Here is a 26,134-nt window from a genome sequence, read left to right as displayed (position 1 = left end):
AATTTGCAATTGTGCCAGAAATGTGCCATTCACATGTACAACTTCAAAAGATGCAAGGGGATGAGGAAATTAGCTCTGAGGCTTTCTATACAAGTTAATATGTATATTACGTTTGTACAATTAAATGAATTTATTGTACAATGTACGTATAATGAAGGACATGTTCAGTCACATAAACATGTATACAATATGACTTTTTTGTTTGCAGGGCTTTCTGTTCTGATGATTCAAGGGAAAGTTTTAAGTATCAAATGGTAGCAAACTGACATTTTTATGCAAATGGCGGATGTCTTATGGGGATACCATATGTTTCAACCATCTCAGATTTAAACCGCATGACTACCACAACTGTGAGGTTCTCCGTTTCATCTCCAGAGCTATTTATTGTATAAAGTTGTATTTGTGTCAGGAAGCATTTTAATGCATAGAGATTTATTAACAATAGTTTTACCCTTCACTTGTAGTTATAAATGATTTCTTAAATCAGATGCAATCTTACCACAGATATATGTATGCAGACTGTTATGGCAGGACAGTAGTTCATGGCAACTTTTTGGTGGTATAATTTATTTATTTTTTTCAGAAACTGTGCATGTTATGTGCTGCAGCTACTCTGCATGTATAATACTTCCCTGTCACTATCGGCACTGCTATTTACAAGATAGAGTACTACTACTAGAGTTTTGAACAGTCAGTTTTTGCCAGCTGTGTCTGTATACTGTGTGTGTGTGTATGTATATATGTGTATATATATATATATGCGTATGTGTGTGTATATATATATGCGTATGTGTGTGTATATATTTATATATATATATATATATATATATATATATATATATATAGATACACATACATACATACATACATACATACATACATACATACATACACACACACACACACACACACACACACACACACACACACACTGGATATGACCAAGGACATCTTGCAAGAAACGATTGTTTATAACTGTTGCTCAGCAAATCTTGGTCCAGTTTGACAGAATGACCATCATTTGCTTTATTCTACAAATATTAAACACCGGTGTACTCACATAGAAGAGTAGAATACCAAACTATAAAATCACTATTACCACATTGAAAAGTTAATGAACCAAAAAGTTGTAAGACACTACTGAAATTTCTTTTACAAGAAATTGGAGAGGGCCAGCGATTCATTTAACTCTCCGAAGCTGATACCGTCCATTTGAAATATATTGCTTACTTTGAGACACAAAATATTAGCACAATGATCGACTCTATTTGAGATTGTTACATAATCAATTATTACATAAGACCTGAAGAGAGTATCAAGACTATACCCAGATTAATATACTGCCATATAGTGCACTAAAAAAATTTGCTTTTGCCATGCTGGACTCTACAGGGTATATTAACTAAAGTGTTGGTTTTTAGAATGGGAGATGTTTCCCGTTGTAACCAATTAGATTCTAGCTATAATCTTCTCTAATATTCTAGATCAGGCATGTCCAACGTTGGCCCTCCATATGTTTTGAAACTACACATCCCAGCATGCTTTGTAATAGTTTTAGCATGCTCTAATAGCAAAACTGCGGCAAAGCATTCTGGGTTGTGTAGTTTCACAACATCTGGAGGGCCAGCGTTAGACATGCCTGTTCTAGATGAATGATAAGTTGAATATCTGATTGGTTGCTATTGGCAATTTCTTCACTTCTTCACTTTAGTAAATATACCCTTAAAAATACTTTACACTCCAAATGTTATCAATCCACCACCCAGACAGATATAATAACTCCTAAATCTGTTTGTCTGCCACAATCTTCCAGCCATTATTGTCCGGTCTCTCTACATAGTGTGGATATTAAATTGGTTGTTAAAATATTAGCCTATCATCTTAATAAAGTTATATCTACTTATATCTACTTATATCCCGTAGACAAGTGTATGATAATTTGTGCGATATCAAAATGATTCATGTCACCAATAGTCAAGAACTCTGAACTTTTACAGTGGAATTAAATGCAGAGATAGCATTGAACGGTGTCATTGTCAGTTGAGCATGAGTGGGTTTTTTTTTTTTTCTGGAGTGGTTGTCCTCCAATTTAATTACACATGATCTCCACTAACACCCTGTACACACCAGGCCGATATTGAGTGTACAAACTGATCGATATTGGCACACAGTTACCCCCTAAACATGCAGGTCTTTTGACCTGCATGTTCAGCAGATGTAAATGGTCATTAATGATACCCAGGAGCAGCATCGCTAATGATACGGAGTGTACACACTAGAAGATAGAGTAAAAGATATCAGGGGCAATAGCGGCTGCTGCCTATTCAATGCTGTAATTCCCAACGGCATTGAAGAGGCAGCTCAACAGAACGGAACTGACTTTTTTTTTAATAAGTCGGGCTTGTTTTACCAAAAACAGCTGTGGATGGCAAGATCACGGCTGTTTTCGCAGAAGCGCCCCCTTTCCGCCGTTCGGCAGGTGGGACGTTGAATCCCGCCTGCCGATAAACTTGTAAGTGGACTAAAAATGGCCCAGGGTCCCGACTGTTGGGACATAGACAGTTAGGACTCGGGAGTGAATACCTCCCTTAATGTTCTCTTTCTGTGTAACCTCACTTCTCTCTGCTCTTTGCCCTGTTTTCTGAGATACAAACAAGGTTGAAATTACACAATGTAAATTCTGTCAATACCTCCAGCTGTGTACTTCTACTATTCAGTGCCTACACACATCCCGATTCCAGACTCCATTTCCTATAACTGACTGTTCTCATTTTGGTTACTATATTACTCTGTTCTTCACAATTGGCCTCATTCAGAGGTACATCTTTTTTCCATAGCTGCATCAGTCTTTATGCGAAAGCTGCAACCGATTATGAACCTACTGAGATGCCCACTGGTTGTGCCACTATTCTCTTGCAGCGCATAATAAAATGCACCTTCACCGCATCATAGGTTACAGCTTCCACACTTGCACCAGCTCTATGTAAGGTGCAATTTTACCATCTTGGGTTGGCCTCCTGTGTCTGTGCTACTGCGGCTTTACCTCTGTTAGCAGAATCCCCCCATGTTACCTCCCAGGAAACACCACTAAAAATGTGTCTCTCTGTGTCGACATTGACTGCTTATGTGACATCTGACATCAACATTGCATACACGGTACACCTCTGGATGAGACCATGTTTTGAAGGCAGTTGAATATGTTGGAGAATAGTAATGGCCGCACTGAGTAGTTTTATTCATTCTTGGGGTTTGGTAAATAAAAATAAAAAGCCCAAATTAACAACTTTGCTATATTGGAAAGATGTACTGTACCCTAAGTGGAATTGTACCTGTATAAAAAAATTAAAGTTGTGTCTGTAGAGATAAATAATAGTCACAATATTGGGGGTTACAGTATTGTCAACTATGGATTGCATCCTTAGCTGCTGTTTAAGATGAGCAACCTATGCAGCTACCTATGGCTAGACATACCTGTTAGGAGGTCAGTACAACTGAAGCTCTTATGTTATTCTGAGGAAATGCTGTTTATTCTGTCTCCTAGCCTACTTGATTTGCATAGTGTGAGAGTTTGTATCTTAGAACTGCCTTTAGGAACTAGTAATCCTACTTAAGTAAGCAAATACACATCTATACAGGGCTATGTGAAAAGGAGGAAGAAGTGTGTGATTTAGGGAGGTGCTCTAAGTACTTTTTGGATTATCACTTTTTCTTGTTGTTTAATTAATCATGTTTTCCTAACCTGTGTGACAGGTGTGATGTCAAGATGAGTAGCAGTATATAAGTCTGGTAACTGCCAGCCATTGCCTACGTGCAGAAGCAGACGCTGCTACAATCAGCTTCATCTTTTGATTAGTTTTTTTTTTTTTTATGTTGGTGAAAAACATGAGTATAATTATTTGAAAGCGCCAAGGGCACAGCCATGTGCCAGGAAAACTGTAACATAGCAACTTATATGTATGCTTTTATTTATATCATTTTTTGCATACTCTTTTCATCTAGTTAAAATGTAGTAGCGCTTAGCACTAAACTATAATATGCATCAGAATTTGAACGGAAAAGAATCAGTAACATTAGGGTCAATGTTATAAATTACAGATTTATTTTTAGTGTACTGTTAATGAGAATCAATTTTGTCAAAGTTATATACATACCACGTACGGTAGCTCCCAACTGCCGTGTAGTGGGACATACACTACCTCTCCGCATAATAGGACCAATAGCATGTGCATTGGCAGCGAATGGGTGATTGGAAGGGAGTAGGCTAACAGGCGCTAACCAAGCTCTTTGAGCAATGTAAACACCCCCCGCCATTATGCAGCCTTGCCACATTGCAGAATATACATAGTCCTGATTCATGGATATGAAATGTTGGGAGCTATGGACATACAAAGCAGCCAGCATAACTAAAAGGCCCAGTACTAGGACATGTTGGGTCTTTGCCATACACCTTTAAGAATACGGAGGCCCTTGTTTAGTGCTGCTTTAGCCACTAAGGGGCTGTGGTCATGTCATCTTGGTGGCGTGGCTCCAATCCTTCAGCAGCATAGACCTGAGCACCTGGTGTTTTCCTCCTTATCTCTCTCAGCACTCCTCTGTGCATGCTAACTAAATATACAGTTTTCACTGGCAAATTTGGGGAGAAGCCTCAACCAATTGGGGACACAGTTATGTAGGTGAACGTGTGTCATGTTTTTCCAATTCTAACGCTAAAAGTTATCAGGTACCCATATGTACATTCATTTGGGGTATGACAGGTGTATGTTTTGCCATAAGACACATATATAGGCAGCAGATATATCTCAGGCATTTTATATTGTTATAGCAGTCTGGCCCTTAGGCTGATATGCCATCCCAATGGCACTAGAATGACACCCTTTTGTTATTATTTGGCAGTCCACTAAAGGCTTGCAATCAGTGACACAGATGTAATAATAATTTTATTTATATAGTGTTCTACTCCAACAGTCCCTTATAGACATCAAAACCAATGTACATAATACAGAAGATTTAAGTGATACAGCAATAGACAATCCACATAGACATAAAAGGAAAATCTTGAGCACACAGTAAGCATAAAGCAGGATTGGAGAAGGCATTTTGGGTAATAATTTGCATGGTTTGTGTATTTCACCCTTACAATGTACCAGGTGATATGGGGGAGAGGGGAAAGTGGACTCTTTTGGTGGGGCACTCTTGTGTTTTGATAGTAGTGTTAAAACTTAGCTTTTAATGTATTTTCTTTAATATAGGGCGGACATACTTTGTCCAACAGAAAACATAACAGACAGAGACAGACAACATTTATTTCTATAAATACCCTTCAGACGATACCTAGCTGACATAGCAATTAGCTCCGCTAGACACATCCAGATCTATCTGTTCGGATACCGAACACACAAATTTGCATAGCGTATTTTTTGAAAGCTCACTGCAAAATAAATGTTGTCTGTCTCTGTCTGTCTTATGTTTTCTGTTGGACAAAGTATGTCCGCCCTATATTAAAGAAAATACATTAAAAGCTAAGTTTTAACACTACTATCAAAACACAAGAGTGCCCCACCAAAAGAGTCCACTTTCCCCTCTCCCCCATATTGCATTTACATATTGGACTCAGGGGAGCACCACCAACATACTAAGACCCACTATCCCGTAAGGGACACTACGTCTATAAAGTTGGTCACAGGCAACCCAGGCCAAACCCCACCGGAGTGGTGAAAGGGGTCCTCTTTGACCCAATTCACACTTGGCGGGAAGAACCTTGTGCGGCTCTCAAACCTCTTCTCTCTGATAAATGTACCAGGTGAGGCAGCCATCTTGGGCACACTATGCAGGAAGAAATTACACAAAATGGGGAGATAGCAGCATAGAGTAGGGTCCCAACAAGACCGACAGGTCCAGGTATTATTCATCTCCACCACTAGTGTACCAGATGAGGAAGCCATGTTGGGCACACTTTGAAGGTTACGCTGTGGGAGGTGAACCATGCAAGGTCCCAATGAATATATGGGAAAATGGACACTTATGTAGTAGTATGATATACCCTGTATGGAAAGATCCATGTGAAGCACATCCTGCCCACGGAGGATCCATCCAAGGCAACCATCTGGGGTGCACTGTGTAGTTCACCACAGGCAGTGTCTGCAATCAGTAACAGTGGCAAATTTAGACCTCATGGGGTCTCCTCCCTCAAACCATCCATAGCACTATATTTTTGTAGCTGATTGCAGCCGGTATCGATAGAGTACCTTGTCACGTGCACAGTCTAACAATACATTTTCAGTTATGTAAACATCAGCATTGCATACAAATCTGAATCAGGTATTTTGGAAGAAGGCTTAATACCTTTGTTACATTTTTGGGGGGGGTTGTAGTTATCCGCACAGACCAACAATAATATTTTAGATTCAGTTGTTTCCAGACTTGCTAAGTGTTCTAAACTCCTATAGTTTCTGGAGGTGCTCCCTGGGAATATTATGATACGTATTGAAGAAAAAAAGAAAAAGATTCCCAATTCGAGGCACTCATTCAACTGATGTCAAGTATATTGATTCCCATTGAGAGTGTCCACCGACACGTTTAATGTTAAAATATACCTTTTATTTATATTGATTAAAAATAGCTGCAAGCCAGCGAAATATAGACAAACATATATAAGTGCAAATTAGTGGAAATTAAAGTGATTAAAACGTTGCACTGTGTTGTTATTGTGTTTTATTCTGCCTATCTTAGTATACCTTATAAAGGTTTTATGGTATTGTGGTTATAGAAGAAGTTACTGTATGATTGCAACAATGTTGCTAAATGTTTGGTATCAGCCCATTGCATTACATTATAACCACAGTATTTTAGCTATATGTAGTGACCTCTCTTGTCCACTGTAAACATCAGCATTGCATACAAATCTGAATCAGGTATTTTGGAAGAAGGCTTAATACCTTTGTTACATTTAAAGTAAACTTACTGCTCACATACAGTGGATGAAACAATTTATGTGTCAGAACATTTTTTTATCCTATCAAATGACATCACATTTTGGGAGTGTGGGCAGCTCTGTGTGATGTCCTGAAGCCACAAAGTAGTTGTGCAATGCTTCTTTGGTAACATTTTGGGCAACCAGGGTATCTTTATGGGGCACCCTTGGAACCTGCTGGGTCCTAGGTGGGTACCTAGTTTGACTTGTGCAAAATCTGCCTCTGATCAGTGGGTACACACATTACAGGAATAGCACACAGTGGGGTGGGGCAAAAAAAAGATAACATTTGCAGGTAACCAATGGAAGGGGATTTTTTTTATGGAAATATAAATGTCCTGGACTCATGGTGGGCGTGAGAAAGTGGGAAGCACACAAGTATGCTGGAAATATTTCTGCTGAGTCTGGCCCTGGTTCTCTCTCACCACTACTCCCTGCTCACCATGGTTGTGTTTTTTTGCCTTCTGCTTTCTTTCGGTTTAATGCTGGTATAACGCCTCTATTGATTTTAAGCTGACTCAAATAACTAGACCCTTCATATACTTAGACCCCTTAGCATCCTAAAAGACTGGTGTCCTATATTATGATCTCACTTAAACAGGTATTTCTAATGTTTTTTTTGTTGAGTAAAGTCATGCTGTTTTTGTGGGTGGGTGTTTTTTCTATGTTGTTTATACTCAATACAATAATTCACATAGCAAAATGTAAATCAAAACTTGTGTTTCCTGCAGCAATAAACATAAATTGCTAACTTATAGGGATCAATTTTATTAGGGGGAAGTGGGGGAAACGTGCCGATGCAACGGCCCCCATCTAATCTCATTCTTGTACTGTAGATTTCTGTAAATGGCCTTACAGGGTTTCAGACAAAATCAGCAGGTCTAGGACCACCAACTCACACCAAATTGAATCCACCTCTCAGTAAGGAAATACATGTAGGCATCCTTGTTTTGTTTAAAGTATAGAATTTTTTTATGTAACAATAACATAAGTTTTCAGGAATCATTTAAAATAACTGGAACTGATGAAATGATCAACATTTGACATAACACTATAAGGAACTTTTGGAAGATGAGATGTACTAGTTATGCCCAGATAACATTATTGTTGATTTTCACCTGCTCATAGAGTTCGGTGGGAATAATATAATAAATAAGGGTCTTATTTTAGCAAATACGAATATGAATCAAAGCTCCTGCTAGCTAGAGCATTCTAGAAGTTACAGTTCAGCAGCCACTGTTGAAGTACAAGTAGGCTACAGATACACGCACACACATGCACAGACACCTGGCACATTTCCAATCATGACTTTTTTATGTTTTCTAATTTAAGGTGTTTCCTTGCACGGTTCACATAAAGGGCAGATTGCCTTTGGTTATTCTGATTGGTGTAGCAGAGTATGTGAACTATCATAGAGGCGTTGTGTCCTTAATATAAGCATGTAAATTACCATTATTTAAGATGTGATAGATGTCAGCTAAAGGCAAATAACCAGACAGCTTGTGTCTCACTGTGCCATTAGCACTAGCTCTAACAGGTCTTTCTTCTGCAAGCATGCAACAATATAATGCTAATGAAGTCAAAAATATATTTGATTTTTGGAAGCTTTTTCCACACATACCACAGGAAAAATAAAAGAAAAACACCACAATGGCCACAAAAGGGATAGAAGTCATTTTAGAAGAATACATACGGAAGAATTGATAAGTATTGGTAGATTTTACATTTATATTGACACCTTCTGTCCATCCTTTTTTAAGAGAACTAAGTCACCAATGTGTAAATCCACCCTACTCTACTAACCGTTTGGGAAATCAGGGTAATACAGTAGTATCTTTTTGTAAATTATATCTAATAAATTCCACCAGCTAGGACGTGCTGCTTTGAGAAAGAAGTCAGGGACTAGTGCTGTGTATTGAAAAACTCTGATAAAAATATGTCTTATCAAAAACAAAAAGGGTAGTTTATGATAAAGGTTCTTGATTAAACCCTTATTTGTGGGGTGATGCTTTCACTGATGTTTATATCAGAGATGTTGCATACTGCTGTCCCCATAGACTTCTGAGACAGTAGCAAACAATAACCAGTTTATCAAGGTCTGAAAAGCTTAGCATTTCAGAGCTTTTCCCTGAGAACTAACACCATTCACCATTGGTAAAGCTCCAAATACAATTAGCTTTTCCATTTGCACATAGGGGAGGATGGTAAGACCTCTTCCAGTATTGGGCCAGAGCTGCTCTCATAGCAATGAAGATGTGACCAATCTTGTATTTGTTATGTCATTAGACTGAGAGGGTAAAGGGTTGTAAAAGTGCAATTTCAGGAAAGTAAGGAAGGGAGTCTACAATTATATGCTGAATCAAAAACATCAACCCATAGCAGTTGAATCACAGGACATGTGCATCACTGTGCCCTTCATCTCTCATTTCCACCAGCAAAATCTAGAGGATTCTGGACAGATTTTATGCTACTTAGCTGGGGCATAGTGCAAACTGTGTATGAGTTTAAACATACACAGACCAGCCCAATCCTCATCAGTAAGAAAAATTTGGACATCTGCCTCCCATTTAGTTTGAATCACTATCTCCTTGACTTCTGAAGCGAGTAAGAGTTCTCTACCATATAGAAATACCAATTTTATAGTTCAGCAAAGAAACTTTGGAGGCTTTATAAGAAGGAGGGGTGAGGGTAAGGGCTGCAATAACAGATCTAGAAGATATCCAATGTTTAACTTATAGAGTTTGTGTGAGTGTAGCGCATATTGCTACTTAAATTGGAGGAACGATTTGAGTTGTCATTGGGTCCCAACCTTGGTCCTCGAGTACCCCCAACAGTTCACATTTTCCAGGTCTTCACACGGAATCGCAATTGAAAAAAATTATCTCCACCTGTGGATCATTTAAAATGTGTCAGTGAGTATTGTTTGCAACTGTGAACTATTGGGGGTACTTGAGGACCGAGGTTGGGAACCACTGATTTTAGATCCTGCACTGTACAGATACTTCATTCTAACCAATTACTTAAAGACAAATTGTGGATTAATTTTGGTAGTGCTTATATGAATAAATTAGAAGATGGAATAGTAAACTTTCCAAAGAGTATAATCAATTTGTCCCCGACATCCAAAGAATCTGATAAGTTCTTCAAGAAATTGAGGTGTCCTGCTATGGGGATTAGTCCACAAAAGATCTGCTAAGGGGAAAGATAAACATGTGGAGCTTTCAATATCAATCCAGGGTTTAGTGGGGCAGTGTGAAAGCCAATCCCTTAGTTGATGTAGTAGGCATGCATGTTGGTGTAATTCAAGATTAGAAGCCAAACTCTTAGGTTTAAATCTAAATATACAAGCTCTAGATGTTCTGGGTGTTTTTACCTTTTAGAGAACAGTAGACATAACCTTGTAAAATGTGGCCAATAATCGGACAGGGCTATGTATTATATAAACTGCAGACTGTGCCTGTTTGGATATAGTGGAGAATGAGCATCTGGTGCAATATTGAAAAACACCCACGAGGAACAAAGCACATTTTAGAACTTGGATTTTTTTGAAAAATAGATTTTAGAAATCTGGGTGGCAGAGAGTTAGGGGCATAAATCGAGATAAAGGTAATGTTACACCCATTGCAATTATCATGAACACAGTTTTTTCAAATAACAGCTCTAATTGTGAGTGATTTTCTGCTTGGATAGAGGATGCAGAATACAAATATCACAGTTTTGGGGTAAGTTATAAATTGGGCAATCTGTCCAGAAATTCTATGATTCCAACGAACTTCTAAGATTAATGTTAAATTTACTCAAGAAACCGAATTCCCAGAAGTAACAGTAAAATAATAGCTTTTGACTCTGGCTGATATGGTTGTATACATTTGCCAACAATGAAATGATAAGATAATAGCAGTGAGAACACGGAGATACATATAGTAACATATATTTAGTTCTGAAAATGTGTTACTTGCTTTTGCATGGGGAGTGACTGCAGTCTTTAGTGCCTCAGAGACAAACTGTTAATAAGCTGGTAGGTTTTGCTCCCAATCAATACCTAAAGACATCACATTGGTAATTTAACTGTAGTTACAAACTTGGAAAGGGTTACCATGAAAAAGTGACAGCCCTGGACATATAATAAAGCTTTCATCAAAGTAAATCTGATTATTTTCCACACCGTTTTCCTGAAAGGATGTTATGATTTTCTAGATGTTTGGTAGCTGGTGATAAATTACACGTTTATGATGTCATGTGAAAGGCCACTGCTTTGACTTCCTCCATTGGGCATGTTGCATGAATAATAAGTTGGCCATGTGCCTACTGTAAAAAAGTGACTTTGCGGTCATTTAACTTTAAGGGCTCTAGCACCTACATTTGTAAGAGTAGAATATACATTTTTATTGCTGTACTATACATATCTAGCTAGAATTAGTTTTTATTTGCCAAAGGTGCCACTCAGCAAGATTGATCTATAAATGCGTAGGCAGCCATATTCCGACTGTAATGTTCATTTTTTTATTGCACTAGGTAATAAAAATACTTTTAGAGTTCCTTTTGTCATATTTAAAGATTTATTTTTTGATGTAAACAATTCAGTTCTGAAGGAGAAAATGTCAGAGCTCGTGCCAAAAAATGTTGTCTCAATATTATTCAAATTGTATTGCACCTACCTCAGGAGAAGAGTTTATGCTCACTTCTACCCCTTCAATGTCGCTCCTGTCTGTCTGGCGCTCCCCTTTAGAATGTAAGCTCTCACGAGCAGGGCCCTCTCCTCATGTGATTTCTTAGAACATATATATATATATATATATATATATATATATTGCACGGGGGTGAGAGCGGCACTCGCAGCATAAGAATACACCATACATGGTGTATTCTTATGCTGCGAGTGCCGCTCTCACCCCCGTGCAATATCCATTATTTGTGCAGGCACCCGGCTACTACAGTGCTTATTATCGTGGAGTGTGCCGGTCTCTCGCTCTTGTATATAAATATATATATATATATATATGTGTGTGTGTTTTGAGTATCCCTTATCCGTATATTCAGAAAACCGTGGTTATTCAGAATATTTCGGGGTTTTTTTTCCTGTTGTTTTTTTGTTCCACCTGCCCTTTTTGCATACTTACCTCGTCCCACGGCGGGCTTCAGGATCCTCTTCAGTGGCATCTCCGGTCCCAGGGGTGCATTGCGTAAGTGTACCGGTGACATCACCAGCACGCACACGCAGTGCACACCTGGGACTGCTGAAGAGAATCCAGAGGGCCACCGTGGACGCTTGTATTGTAATTCATTCTTTTTTTTGCTAATTTTTGTATTGTTAGGTGCAGTAGAACCTTTGTGGCACCATATAAATAAATTATAATAATAGTAATAATAATCGTATAACATCACATTTTGCACTATTTGTCCATAGTGGGGGATTATGCCTCATTGCAACTCAGTGATGGACTAAATGGCTTCAGTATAGTGGTAGTATTGGGTGAGGGGCTGACACACTTTTACTTCTCAGATAAATATAGATTCAACTCTGACCATCTTCAAAGTGGGCTGAGCCACATTAAAGTCTGATCAAAGTAACTACAAGTCAGTTGATCAGTAGCTTCCTCTTATTTCAAAATGTCATATTGTATAGACGCAGTATTGACTTGTACTGAAGCTGTGTCCAGAACTTAATTAGGTCAACAAGTGGCTATACAGCCAAACTGAGGCAGGCCCAGGAACTAACTGCCTCAGGGCCCAGATTACTCTGGAAGTCCCTAGGGCCAGGTAACTAATGTTTTGAGCGTCAATATTTTTATAGCTTTTTCGGTGGCTCAAAACAGGTAGTTATGGTTAATGGAAAGAGGTGAAAATTAATGCTTTGCCCAATGCACAGGGAACTTATGGTTCCCTGTCATGGCATGGTTGTCACTTATTAGAATCCTTTATATATTTTACCCTTTACAGTCACCTACATGGCTAAGAAAACCCCCTTCTAAATACAGTCAGCCTAGCACCCTTGGGTCTTCAAACATGTTATCCAACTCAAAATGGTTAATTCAGAGTAAAAGAACAATTTTTTTTATAGATTTTCATTGTCTGTTACATTGGGACGTCAAAGAGTTCACACACATTTTACCTCAGTAGGAGTTTTTTTATTTTCTTAGCCTTCACTAAGAAAAATCCTCATGGTCTGGACTGTGGTAAAGGTAGCCCCTTATCATACCTTATTTTAAAACAAGAATCAATCCACCCTAGAGTCTAGCCATTAGAATTAGTTTATTTCATGTTGTGGCAGAAGTTAATAGGTTGTACACATTCCTTTAGCAAATAAAGTGGAAGCATGATGTAGAATAATTTCTTCAGGTAGAGAAGAAGAGAAGTCATTAGTCATCAGCTGAAAATATGGTTACAACGATACCCTACTGTTTCTGAGGTTATTACTGGTTACCTGCTTGACTGAAAATAACAGTTTATTAATGCAAACAGTAATAATTCACAAAATTATTTCCCCCGGAAATAATGCTGATGCAATTTCATGAAATTGAAAGCCAGCAAAGCCAAAATAACTAATTGGGGTGGATCCGTACATTGCCAAGAGTCATAGAAAAACTTGGGTAGGGTCCAGATAATCCCTCTATGGGCTCTGAAAAAGAGCAGAGCCAGGGCCTCATTTGGGCAATCCAAATCAAGCTTAGATGATTGTAGTTTGGCCCAATTTTATCAAATGTCATCTTTAAATGCTGTTAGCCCATTTTAGTCTGTGGGCTACACTTCATAGGGTTTTTTTTTTTTTTTGCATGGTGGTATCGCATTTTCTTTATTTCTGGCATGGGCTGCTTTTAGGCGTGTGTTCTAGCAAGGCTATTTGGACAAATTGCCCTGATATCCCATTCCTTATTGCTGTGAAATGTACCATTATAAATGAAAATTATTAGAAAAAATATAAATTATGTTAAATCACTAAAACCTGATGTACATAAATAAGCGGAATAAAAGTATAGCAGAATGATAATATTTTACTTATACCATGTTCTCATTGCCGCCCCTGGTTTTTTATCCCTTTTTTGTTTTGCCAGGGGCAGAGATTATCTCCGCTCACAGACCCCCTTCTCACTGCACCTTGGACTATTGGCTGTTGAAAGAGCAGCTTTAATTGGCTGGTTTTATGGATGCCATGGGCAGACAGTATTTTGTATATGTTTTAGTACACTGTAGAATCCTTGACAGTGCCAGTCATTTGCTTCTTTACTTCCTCCTCCCCTTTCACAGCCAGCAGCTCCAGCACCTCCTCATCCCACCAGTGCACCATGTCTCATCTCCTATCTGCAGCATTGAATGGACATCACATGTTACCTGATCTTATTCCCTAATCATGGCGAAAAAGTGTCCTTTGTCAAAAACCGGGGTCGCACCTGTTCACACTGGCGGACACCCGTGTAATTTCCAGCAATAACCCTGCAAAAAAATGGTGTGCAATTCCCGGGGCAATACACCCGGGAATTTCACTCTCACCTATTCACACTGAGACCTGACACTGGAAATTAAAGCTTGCCCTGGCAAAATCCCAGGTTTTTATGGCAATGAGAACTGGGTATATATTGCAACATTAGTAGAGAGACCACAAATATATTGCCAGCCGTTTTCATTGAAGGTTTATAGACCATTTTCTCTTCAATGAATTTAATCTGTAGTACCCCTAATGAGACAAGGAGACTTTTATTTTAAACCTATGTATTAAAATATAGTTATCTTTACTGTAAGTGCTTTTAACTTGTAAACCACCTGTTTCTGTGGCTTCAGTCAATCTAATTGAAAATGTGTTCTTCAGATAATTACAGATGTTCTTATATAACAGGGCTTCTCGTTATTTAGGCCAATTTCTTTCTGACATATCTGAAGCACTACTTGTTAGGAAAGCAGTAATACAGCTTGAAGGCTGCACATATTTTATTAGCGGGATTGGTTATGAGTTTGTTGATTAATGTGTCCATTGCATCCTTAGCACTGGCAGTGTGGAACACGTAGTACAGGGGCCAGCTCCCTCTGGCTTGCTCCATTTACAGTTTTATCTCCAGTGTCAGTATGCTTGTCAGAGGCAGTGCTGACTGACTCCATTTCCCTGAGGTTGAGCTGAAGCATTGTTTGAGCACTGACGGAATTCTCTTGGCCCCCACTGACGGACAATGCTGCTGATTCCCAACTTCCTGAGCAGACCAGACAGCTTGCTATTTTCTTGTTGTCCCTTATCACCTCTCTCATTAAAACACAGGGCTACTTTCTACTGTAATATCTGCTGATATTCACAAACTCTTAAACTTTTAAAGCACACAGTATACATACTGTGCAACTGTCCTACAATGTCCCTTTTTTTCCCAAAGTAGAATTCTCTTTTTCCATGCCTGTGCATGGTGAAATTGGAGATTTTCATTCAGGGATAAGATAAGAAGATTTCTTGAACTTCTCTACAGACGGAAATGCCTGTCTGTTTTCTTTTTTTTTTTTATAAAACCATGAATTACAAGACACTTTAAGCAAATGCTTTTTTTTTGTATATATGATTTGGGTTGCAAAGCATTTGGTCTATTCAGGCTGTAGTTACCGAAAGTTTATACTAAGAGCTAAATCCCCTAACATTCTTTCATTCCCTCGGTACCTTGGCTGTTTTACTGCTTGAGATTTCTAGGAATGCCGAAAAAGCGAGAGACAGACTTCTCTTCTCCAGTGAGCTATTCACTCAGTCATCCTGAATCCTTCATATCTTAGACTGTATATTACATGATAATTGCAGGGAAATAGCATGACATGATTATCAGATGTGTGTACATTTTCCTTCTACATTGCCATCTGTGTGATAGATTGGGTTATTTTATTAAAATCCCATTTTATTTTGTCCCTAGAATATGCCGGATACAGTAGACTAAAAAATATTTTTTTTTTTTTTTTTAAATCCACATTGTCACTTTTACATGGGAATTATCTTAAAACCTTAAAAGTCCTATTCACTAGCAAATTTCTACTTAAGTTATGTGGAAATGAGAATTTCCACATAACTAAATAATTCCGGCTATTTAGCAAGGGGTTACAGAAGCAATAATGCATTTTAAGGTCTTTTATTAATACCTCACTCCTACAATATTGCACTGTAGAAAGCAAGTCAGTCAGTTGCACATTGGCATAGTTGTGTCGCACTGCAGGTGGGGCAGATTTAAAGGGGGGAATTCAATTAGGAGTTACAGTATGTTCTTGCCCTTCTAAATAAGTGTACTACATGCCACACTTCCGGTATGGCTATTTTTGTGGATTTTGGAAAATACAGTGCAAGTAAAAGACACAAGAGTCAGGTTTGAATGCCATTGCCGGCTGTTACAGCAGCAACTTTCACACGTAGGGGAGAGGTGATTGAATTGCCCAATACTGTGCAGAGCGATTTAGATTTGAGAGAGGTGTGTCCAAACTGAAATCTAAATTGCAGTGTAAAAACAAATTGGTAATTTTATTTGTGTGCTATATGCAAATGCAGCCAGTATTTACTATGCATGCAAAATGATTAAATAATTGTACTCGCACCCCTTGCATTGCAACTTGGCGTATCGGCACGCTTTTTGTTCGCAGCTCAGAATCAGCCCCACAGTGAGCCCAAATCTTATGTATGAGAGGGAGGGGCCACCAATGAAGTGGTAGCGGCTGTGCATGGCTGTAATATGCTGCATGTCTCCTAAGAGCAGTCTATTTGGACATTAGCTCCATTTTGGGTCAGACATTCTGATGGAAGTCATCAGCCAAGTTTGTTTTTTATCCTGCTATAACAAATTTAATTGGATGGTATTTTGATCACTTACGACAAGTTTACATAAGGTGCAACAGTCAGAAAAATTGGTGGATGTCAACCAAGTTATCTAATCAAATTCAGCTGTCAATCCATTTTTTCAGATGTGTTCCAACTAACTGTAATGATTGTTATATGGCCCATTATTATTTAAGTTTTATACATCCACAATGCTATTTAGTGGTGTGTGTATATCTATATATATATTTTTTTTTATTGACATCGCCTTGTGCTTTTAGATTACTTTTTGTATGAGGGAACCTTACTGCTGTTCTCCACTTACACTTTTGGTGGAAGTGACATATTCCCTGCTAAATTATCTGGGATATGGGGCTCCAAGATTTGTAGGTGTCAGAACATGGCAGCTACTCTCTGGTCCACATCATATGTGATATTCAATTACCTTTCTAATAATGCAGTACAACAGCTGAGATACTTTGCAGTGATGTTCATGCTCTACGCCTCTTTCAACCTGTTCATCTTTGAGCAGCTGTCATTTATAACCCCCCAAGTTCACCCTCCAAATTCCTTGACCACTCTGCTTTCTGGCTCTGCTTTCTGGCTCCACTTTCTCTGCTCAGACTTCTCCTCACTCATCTTAGGTAACTTCAATACCATTGTCAATATTCTCAAACAATCCTTTGCATTTAAATCATCATCAAAATCATCACCCTCACATTATTGTTTGGTATCTCCTAATGGCCCATCTCACCCTCCCATGTGAGAGGTCCCTCACTTGATCTGATCTTCACTCACCAATGTGATATTTTTGATTATACCAATTCTCCATTTCCCCTCTCTGACATTACCTTCTCTCCTTTAACCTATCATTCTCTCCTTGTCCACCTCTGTTTCCTAAGGTTACCATAACTAAACTTAATATTGAGGCCATCAAAACCATATTCTTCTCTTCCCTCCTCAGGTAATTTATTTCCCATATTATCTCTCTCTTCTGAACAAGCCATTTCCCTGTACAATGTTTCCCTTCTGCTCTTGACTATGTGGCTCTGGCAAGAAAGTCACCCTTACAGATCCACATATCAACCCTGGAATTTTAAATACACCAGATACCTCCCAACATGACCCTCTCCAGGAGGGACATCATCTTTCTGGACTTTCCTCTTAATTAATGATTGCCATCACCTATTTTAAACAGGTTAATTGAGAAGAAAGGTGTTCCAACAGATGTGATGGCATAGGCAAACGCAGGTGTGTTTGTTTGTGTGTGTGTGTGTGTGTGAGGGGGGGGGGGGTTCTGGTTGCCTGGAAGCCCCCCTCCTCTTGGCAAGTGCCTTAAATTGTGACAATAGCTGGTACATACTCTGATCACCACATCATGCATTGTAAGGGGCAGAGCTGCTGCACATGCCTACTGTACCAGCTTATTCTACCACATTTACTGTATGTGTGAATCTGAGCCCTCAAACATCACAATGGACCAGAGAGTAGCTGCCATGAGGAAGAGACAGGAGCCTTACCATGAAGTGGGAGATTATGAGCTTATAATGTACACTACTGGTTATATTATGTTTGTGTATTTATTTATTGTATGTTTAACCTTTTCCTGACCACTTATCTTATTTAAATGTTTGGAAAAAGCCTATACTATATTCCATACAGCATCCAGTGTATAAAAAGACCAATATTCGGGGCTCCCCCCAGACTCTCGTACTTACCCCAGTGCAGTGGCATAACTATGAAAAGTTATCCCCCCTGCCACAAATCTTTTGCCCCCCACCTCGACCCCGACCCCCACAACCCTGCTGCCATAAAAAATGTGTCACTCAGAAAATGTCTGCCCCCTTACAGCAGACCAGTTTTAAGGATGCTAGAGGAGGGCTCCTCTAGCATCCTCAAAAACGGTCTGCAATATGGGGGCAGCCATTTTCTGTGTGTCACATTTTTTATGGCAGCAGGAACAGGGAGAGCCGGACCGCAGACTGATTCGCCGGCGGAAGGTCCCGAGGTAGAAGCAGCGGCACTATGTGGAGGGGTTGGGGGGCGCAACAGATTTGCAGGGAGACAGCGGCCACTGCGGGGACGATAGTTACGCCACTGCTCCAGTGGGAGATTTTGGATTACATTTGGGAACCCTCCTAAAAATCCTGTGTTTGCCACTGGATGGTAATCACACATTAAGAGAGAAGTCCAGTAACAGAGCATTGTGTCCCTCCTGGTATGCCCAAGTGCTTTGCCTTAAAGTTATCTTTGACTCCTCCCTCACCTTCAAACCACATATGCACTACCTTTCACAGTCCTTCCAGTTTTTAGAATATTTCTAGAATCATATCCTTTTTCAACCTGGATGCTTCTTAGACCCTCATCTCTAGGCACTGGCCATCTCCACATTGGACTACTGTAACCACCGCCTATCTGGCCTTCCTGACTACTACCTCTCTCCGCTCCAATCTTTTCTTAATGCTGCCACCAGGCTTATCTTTCTCTCAAAACCTACTACCCAATTTAAGCTTCTCACACTCACTTACTACACCCTCATCTGATCCTTTTATCAATTTCTTATCTTGTCTTATCTCCTTTCAGAATCCAGTCGCCCTCTTGGTTCCACAAAGGAATACCTCCTCCAATATTTATTCTGTGCTGCTCCCTACCTGTGGAATTCTTTATTTTCCTATCAGACTCTCCACCTCTATACAAAACTTCAAATGAGCACACAAGTCCCACCCCTGAATCATCAAGCTCTCATACTAGTCTACATCTGTGACACCCTGGTCAGTCTGCTCCTCCCCTCACAAGCAGGGCCCTCTTCCCTCATTATTTATACTATCATCTATTTTATACTCCCTACAATGACACGTAACCCTCTTGGGTTTGTTTGCTAAAATGGGAGTTCTGTTGAAGATGGGACATTGTTATGGGCAACTAATCAAATCCTTTATATTATCTCCTAAAATGTGCTAAATAAAAAAGTTGCTTCTGATTGGCTGCTATGGGCAACATCCCATCTTTAATAGAACTACCGTCTTGGTAAATAAACCTCTCTGTGTCTGCCACCCTGATGCCTATTTTAGTGTTACAACTGTTGATTAATTAATGTTTATAAAGGCTGTGCCTGTGCTGCACTGTCTTGTATTGTTCAGCCCCATACACACTAGACAAGAATTTAAGAGATCGGGCCCTATTGAGTGATATCTTTTGGAAAAAAAAGTCTTGTGTGTACACCCAATATCGCTAACAATGTGCACTCCCGCACATCATTAACGCCCCCCCTTCTGATGAACATGCAAATGGACTTAGGTTATATTGCCAATGACCCGTATGTTCAGCGGGTCCCATTGATGTCACTGATCGATATAGTTTACCTATATCGCTCATTGTTTACACTGAATATTGTTTGCTGAGGAGTTCAGAGGGAAACACTGGCGATATTGCTCATAGCGCATATCAGCTAGTGTGCATGGGGTTTTAGTCACTGTTTTCTTGTTTTGCTTATATGTTTATTTATTTACTGTTTCTTATATAGCGCAGCAGATTCAGTTGCGCTTCACAATGGTAGACAGTGATAAAACAAACTGGGTAACAACAGACTTGGAGGTTAGAGGGCCCTGCTGCAAGCTTACAATCTATACTTTGTCCTTTGTTCGGCATTACAGAACCCTTGTTGCACCATATGAATAGAGGATAATAATGTATACATTTATCAAATGTTCTAGATTAATAATATCTTGAATATGCTTTACTGCTCATGGAAATACTTTTACTTTATAATAAATCACCCCCTTAAGTGAGCTCGGAAACTGTGGTGTGAATGTGACCTGATAAGATAACTGTGTCCATTTACATGTCACAGTGACTTCCTCATTCCAGTCCTGGCAGATTTAAATCTCTATCTGATAATCCCCACCATCCCCAGCACTACACAAAGGGTTACAATCTTCAGAAGGGTAATTATTCCAAAGTGAGCAACCTTTTTTAACTAAATGTGTTCCAATTTTACCCGAGGTGTTTTAACTGGTTTTAGAAATGAATTCTTGTGCTGCCACTCAGTCACAAAGCAAGCTTTTGTTTAAAGCTGGAACCTTAATACTTCTGGGTTATTCACAGCAGTGAGTAAAATTCTGACCAGTATAATTTAGCAATTTCTCTGAAACATTCCATGCTCTTATTATATACTAGTAAGCCTGCACAAAGCTAGTCTGCTACATTGTAATTGCCTCTGTATTTGTGCATGTGTGAGAGAGAAAGATATGTAGTTTCACCGCTGCCAACAGATGGCAGTATTTCGGAGACACACAAACAGACTTCTCGTGTCCCTGTCTGGTTTATAATATAGACTTTTACCATGTGATTCCTGGAAGTTTGTAAAATTCATATTACATGAATTATGTTATGTTTCTTTTCTCCTAAATGTTACCTTTTTTTATTTTATTTTTTTAAACCTCAATGAGGCATGAAAAATAAAATGTTCTGAACATACCTGGCACTAATGCTGGAAATTAGCGATAGCTGTAGCTATTTGTATAGATGTGCCCTTATCGTACGTTAAGGGGACAACAGGTTGCAATTTAGATGTATAAACTTCCAACCTTTTGACATCTTTTGCTTGGCGTGTAAGCAGTTTCAGACTTTTTTTTTCCTTGTCCACATGATTTAAGTTAAGTTTAGGCATTTCATTTGTTATTCTATTTGTTTTGCGATTTACTTGTGTTTTATAGAAAAAAAAAGCAAGGCAATAATTTGAACCAGTTGATATAGTAACCTGACCACCGTGCTGCACAATTGAATTTCTGCTGCAACTCCACTGTTTGCATTGAGTGTGGTTTAGTCACAGAAGAACTAGAAATCTGTACAGATTTATCTGTCTGCTGTTCTGATAAATGTAGACCATGAACTGTAACCAAAGTAATTTCATGTATACTGAGTGGGATATGTGTGTATCTTTGGGTTTGCAGCAATGGCACATAGAGATTTGTGGTTGGGATGGTCGAGGTTGTTGAGTAATCAGTTACAGGAGCCTAGCCCTGACATTACCTTTCACCCGAAATTGAACATTGTCCCTGCAGAGACTTTCTGCGGCCTCAGGGTTTAGCTTGATTTCATTGTTTAGGACAAATTGGAGCTACTTAAGACCCCTAACTTTTTTTTTTTTCATTCTCGACACACGTATTGCCCTGGTAAACAAACTAATCGCTTAAATAATGATAATCTAGTTGTTAAAAGACAACAAGGATTTTTAGAAGAAATGACACTCTTCTTACGCTTAATAACCAGACACTCCCACTCGTTTGGTGCAGGACTAGTGTGTTGTATGTTAAGCTTTTGATTTGTTTTTATTGTCTTTACAGTGGTGCTGTTTATATATGTTTATAGCCTGCAGTGTTTTGTTTTGGTTGTCATATATTGTATTCTGGATTACCTTCAGTTACTTGGTATTTCAGTACTGACCTACTGCAAATTCTACCTCCTGTTTGTTTACAGAAGTGTCGTACTGCACATTCATCTTGTAAGCTGATCAGGCTTCAACTAACCTATGTAGACCTTTGCTCACTTTACACATACAGTATGTAAGTAAGTGTAGTAAGTGGTGATGTGCACTATAAAGGACGAAGATACATATTTATGATGGCCAAGGACCTTAGACTAGTTAGTCAATTAGTGTGTGCAGTTGGATATCGTTACTTTATCCCTCTTAGGTGTTGGTAGATCCATGTGTTTTATTAAAGAATAATTACGCTCTTCAGTAAAATAGCCAACTTAAATTGGGAAGTAGCCCGTAACCTATAGCAAGAGCTATGCTCTGAACAACATACATAACAAAATAAGAGCCATATGTATTAAACTTGAAAAGTGATAAAATGGAGAGTGTTAAACCACCAGAAAATCAGCTCCTAACTGCCATGTCACAGGCTGTTTGAAAACTGACAAGATTGAGTGGATTGGTTGGTGGTTTATCACTCTCCATTTTAGCACTTTTCAAGCTTAGTACATTTCACCCTAAATCTGTAGAACAGAGCTAAACAGTTTACCAAATTACTGGTGCCTTCTCCAGGCCAAATTTGTGCATTTGTAGGCAGGATGCAGGCATCCCTAATCGCTTGTCTGGGTAATACCAAATGAATGTTCAGACTTTGTTTTACAAAGGTTTAAAACATAATTGTCTCATGTGCCTGTTACATAATCAAAGGTGGGAAAATCTGGTAGTAAATATCTATACCAGTGGTTCTAATATTTTTGTTGAGAGTGGCTTTTTATGTAACAGTGTTTTGGTTATTTAGATCTCCTTTAAATTTCTTGATGTATTTTAGGATAAAGCAAGTGAAGAGTGAAAGCTATACCTATAAAATGTGATACACAGTGGCATAAGTTCGTCCCAGTTGCCCGGAGGCAAGATAAATATTGGTGCCCACCTACACAAACACACACACACACCACCTTATATAAAAAAATAAAAATGCATGTGTGTATGTATGTTATGTATTTTATGTTTAAAATAAAGAAAATGTAATGTCCATGGTCCTGCTAGGAGGGGGAGTCAGCCACAGAAGTGATATCGACGAATTTCAATTAACTGATTTAAACTGGCAGGGGAGGAAAAGAGAAGGAGCCCGGCGGCAGATGACTCCATTGTCTCCCAGAGTTATGCCTCTGGTGATACCGGATGCAGACATTATTGACCATAGTTATTATTATAGCTATTTATTTATTGAAAAATAATACTGCGTTGTATCATGTTCTATGTTTTGATACATAAACTTATTGCTGTCCTCATCTCTTCCTCTTCCAGGAGTTCCTCCAAGGAGATTGCAGCAAAGCAAAACAGAAACTGGGCTGGTCACCTAAGGTTACATTCGAAGTAAGTAATTGTTACATCGCACCACATCACACCCTTCACAATGCTGTTACCTGGTAAAGAGTGGTCAGACTTTCTAGTGAATGCTAGAAATGTACTTCTTGTTAGGACAGCAATTAGGAGGGTACTGCAGGGACTCCAGCCCCAGACTGAAAGGGGGCCCAGCACTGGAGTTTCTAAAGTAGAATTGGTAAACAAATTTCACATTTTCCTTGAATCAATGTAGAGGTTGAGTAGTGCGGCCAGTGTTGCAGACACCAGAGGTCTCACCAGGGAATCCAGGTGTTTGAGAAAGGAAAGGGGGGCTCTGCCTAGTTTGTCAGTCCTGAGCCCCACAATTTCTGATGACAGCCCTGCCTCTTGTGGCCCCAGTTTCACTGGAAACAGAAATAACTCATCTGATTAAGTTTTTTGTTAATAGGTTCTAGAGCAAGAACATGTATTAAAGCATATTTGTGGCTAAGATCCTTTATAATGACATATATCTTAAGCTGTATGCACCACACCCATACAATTCATGGCCCCATCACCTTAGCTGGAATTCTACCATATAGTGGGGTAGTTGTATTAACCAGCATTAAGTGCATTTCTGCACTTTGATTTTTAGTATTTATTTTTACCAAAAAGCAAAAAATCAGCCATTGACACCTTTCGACCTGACCATATGTATGTTTCACTAAATTAATGTGACATAAAAATGGGTCTCCATCCAGACTATTGAGTGCCGCCTGTTTCTTTGGGGAACCCAAGCTCCAGGAAACTTTTGTTTATATATATATATATATATATATATATATATATATATATATATATATATATATATATATATATATATATATAGTATTTGGTGTGATCCTAACTCCAAGAGAACACTTCTTTTCCAAGAGTATCTAATTTTTATATGTTTTATAATATTTTATATCTAAAAGAAATCTTGGTTGACAATATTTTACTAAAAGTGGAAAGACTGAAATCATTGTATTAGCAAATTGTACATGGGCGCTGTATAACACTATTGGGTTGTGTGTGTATATATATATATATATATATATATATATATATATATATATATATATATATATATATATATATATATATATATGACAGCCGGTACTCCAATAACCAGCCAAAAACGGGTGCCTCGGTAAGTGGTTGAGCAGCACTCCAGAGGACAAATGATACCGAAGTCCAGGTGGCTGAAGTTACGGCAACGTTTCAGTGCCCTTTAATTTTAGTGTCACTTTCGTCAAAGCATAAAAGATAATACATCCATCTTACCTCAAGTAGTGTATGCACCATGTGAAAAGCTACTACACTATTTAAGGTAAGATGTATTATCTTTAATGCTTTGACAAAAGTGCCACTAAAAATTAAATGTCACTAAGTCAGTAAAATAGTGGTACTAGCGCCAAGTATCTCCCCTCTGTAGAAGTGTCTGTTTAAACACAATAAATGTCCGTTCTTAGTGATATTGTGCCCAGTTCCTCTCTTCCTTTGTAGAGTGGCTGCTCCTCTCCTATTGGTTCCTGTTCCAGGGAACCTCGTAATAAGGATCTAAAAAGAGAGTGAGAAGGGTGCCTTCTGGTGCAGTATGTTATTCTTTACATGCGGGTCCCTTCACCCCTAGTGAAAAATCACCCCAAATTGTACACAAGTACCGTTAATCGTGGTCTCCAAACCACTTTTGATTGAGCTTAATTCACAATATGCCCCTGGATATCTGGAGTATCTGGTCCCTCTCAGGCCCACGGTTTCTCCACCATGCACATGAAACAAAGTGAAGGCAATTGGAATAGCGTAATATTGTTACAGAATAATTTATTCACGCAAATTATGACAATAAATGCCCCTACAGTGTCAAAATATATAAAAGCTTATCTGGAGTATTGGTGAGGTCAGTCTTTCATCATTACCACAGAGCCAGAGTCCCCTCAACGTGTTTCATCCCCCGTCAATAGGCTTGGACTTCATCAGGAATGTAACCCCTAAGAGCTCCCAGGCTCTTATTTATACCTCTCTTAATGGGTCCCTAATTGGAGTGGGAATCCCGCTATTGCGGCTCCCCAGTTCCGGTTCCGGTCTGGCGGAACGCACGACACGCCCCTTCCGGATGTCCCGTGACCTGCACATTACTTCCGGTAATGCGGCGTCACTTCCGGCTCTCCTCTGAGATATGGTTCCTTGAAAAGGGTTCCCATTCGTTTCTCAGTTGCAGTGGAGATCCCGCTGTCGCTGCTCCCTACTGCCGGTGCTGGTGGAACGCAAATTCTATTTCCGGAAGTCTCATGACACGCACGGGACTTAAGGAATACTTCAACATATTCTGAAAGGCCAGATATAATCTATCCCTGAGACAATTGGTCTACCGGGGGGATTGTCTATCCGCTTGTGAATTTTTGGGAGGAAATAAAAGACCGGTATAATCGGGGTGTTGTGTATTAAATATATCTTTAATGATTACTTTCTGAAGTAAGGCCCTCACTAAAACCGGCCCAAGTTCCTCCAAGAAGTCCATTGTTGGATCCTTTGGGAGTTGTTGGTATGATATTTCATC

General features: G+C 39.1%; 1 protein-coding gene across 3 annotated transcripts in view; it reads left to right on the top strand.

Moving 5' to 3' along the window:
- Window positions 1-26,134, top strand: part of GMDS (GDP-mannose 4,6-dehydratase) — a 698,155-nt gene that overhangs the window by 668,970 nt on the left and 3,051 nt on the right. For all 3 annotated transcript variants that reach the window (XM_083188030.1, XM_083188033.1, XM_083188031.1), the window contains exon 11: window positions 23,515-23,583. In XM_083188030.1, the coding sequence (XP_083044156.1) occupies window positions 23,515-23,583 (69 nt within the window). The remainder of the gene's footprint in view (window positions 1-23,514; window positions 23,584-26,134) is intronic.

Source organism: Crinia signifera, chromosome 5, assembly GCF_055691185.1.
Source record: "Crinia signifera chromosome 5, ASM5569118v1, whole genome shotgun sequence".
Classification (NCBI taxonomy): Eukaryota; Metazoa; Chordata; class Amphibia; order Anura; family Myobatrachidae; genus Crinia; species Crinia signifera.
Note: the sequence above shows the minus strand (reverse complement) of the source record. Positions and strands in the feature narration are given on the sequence as shown.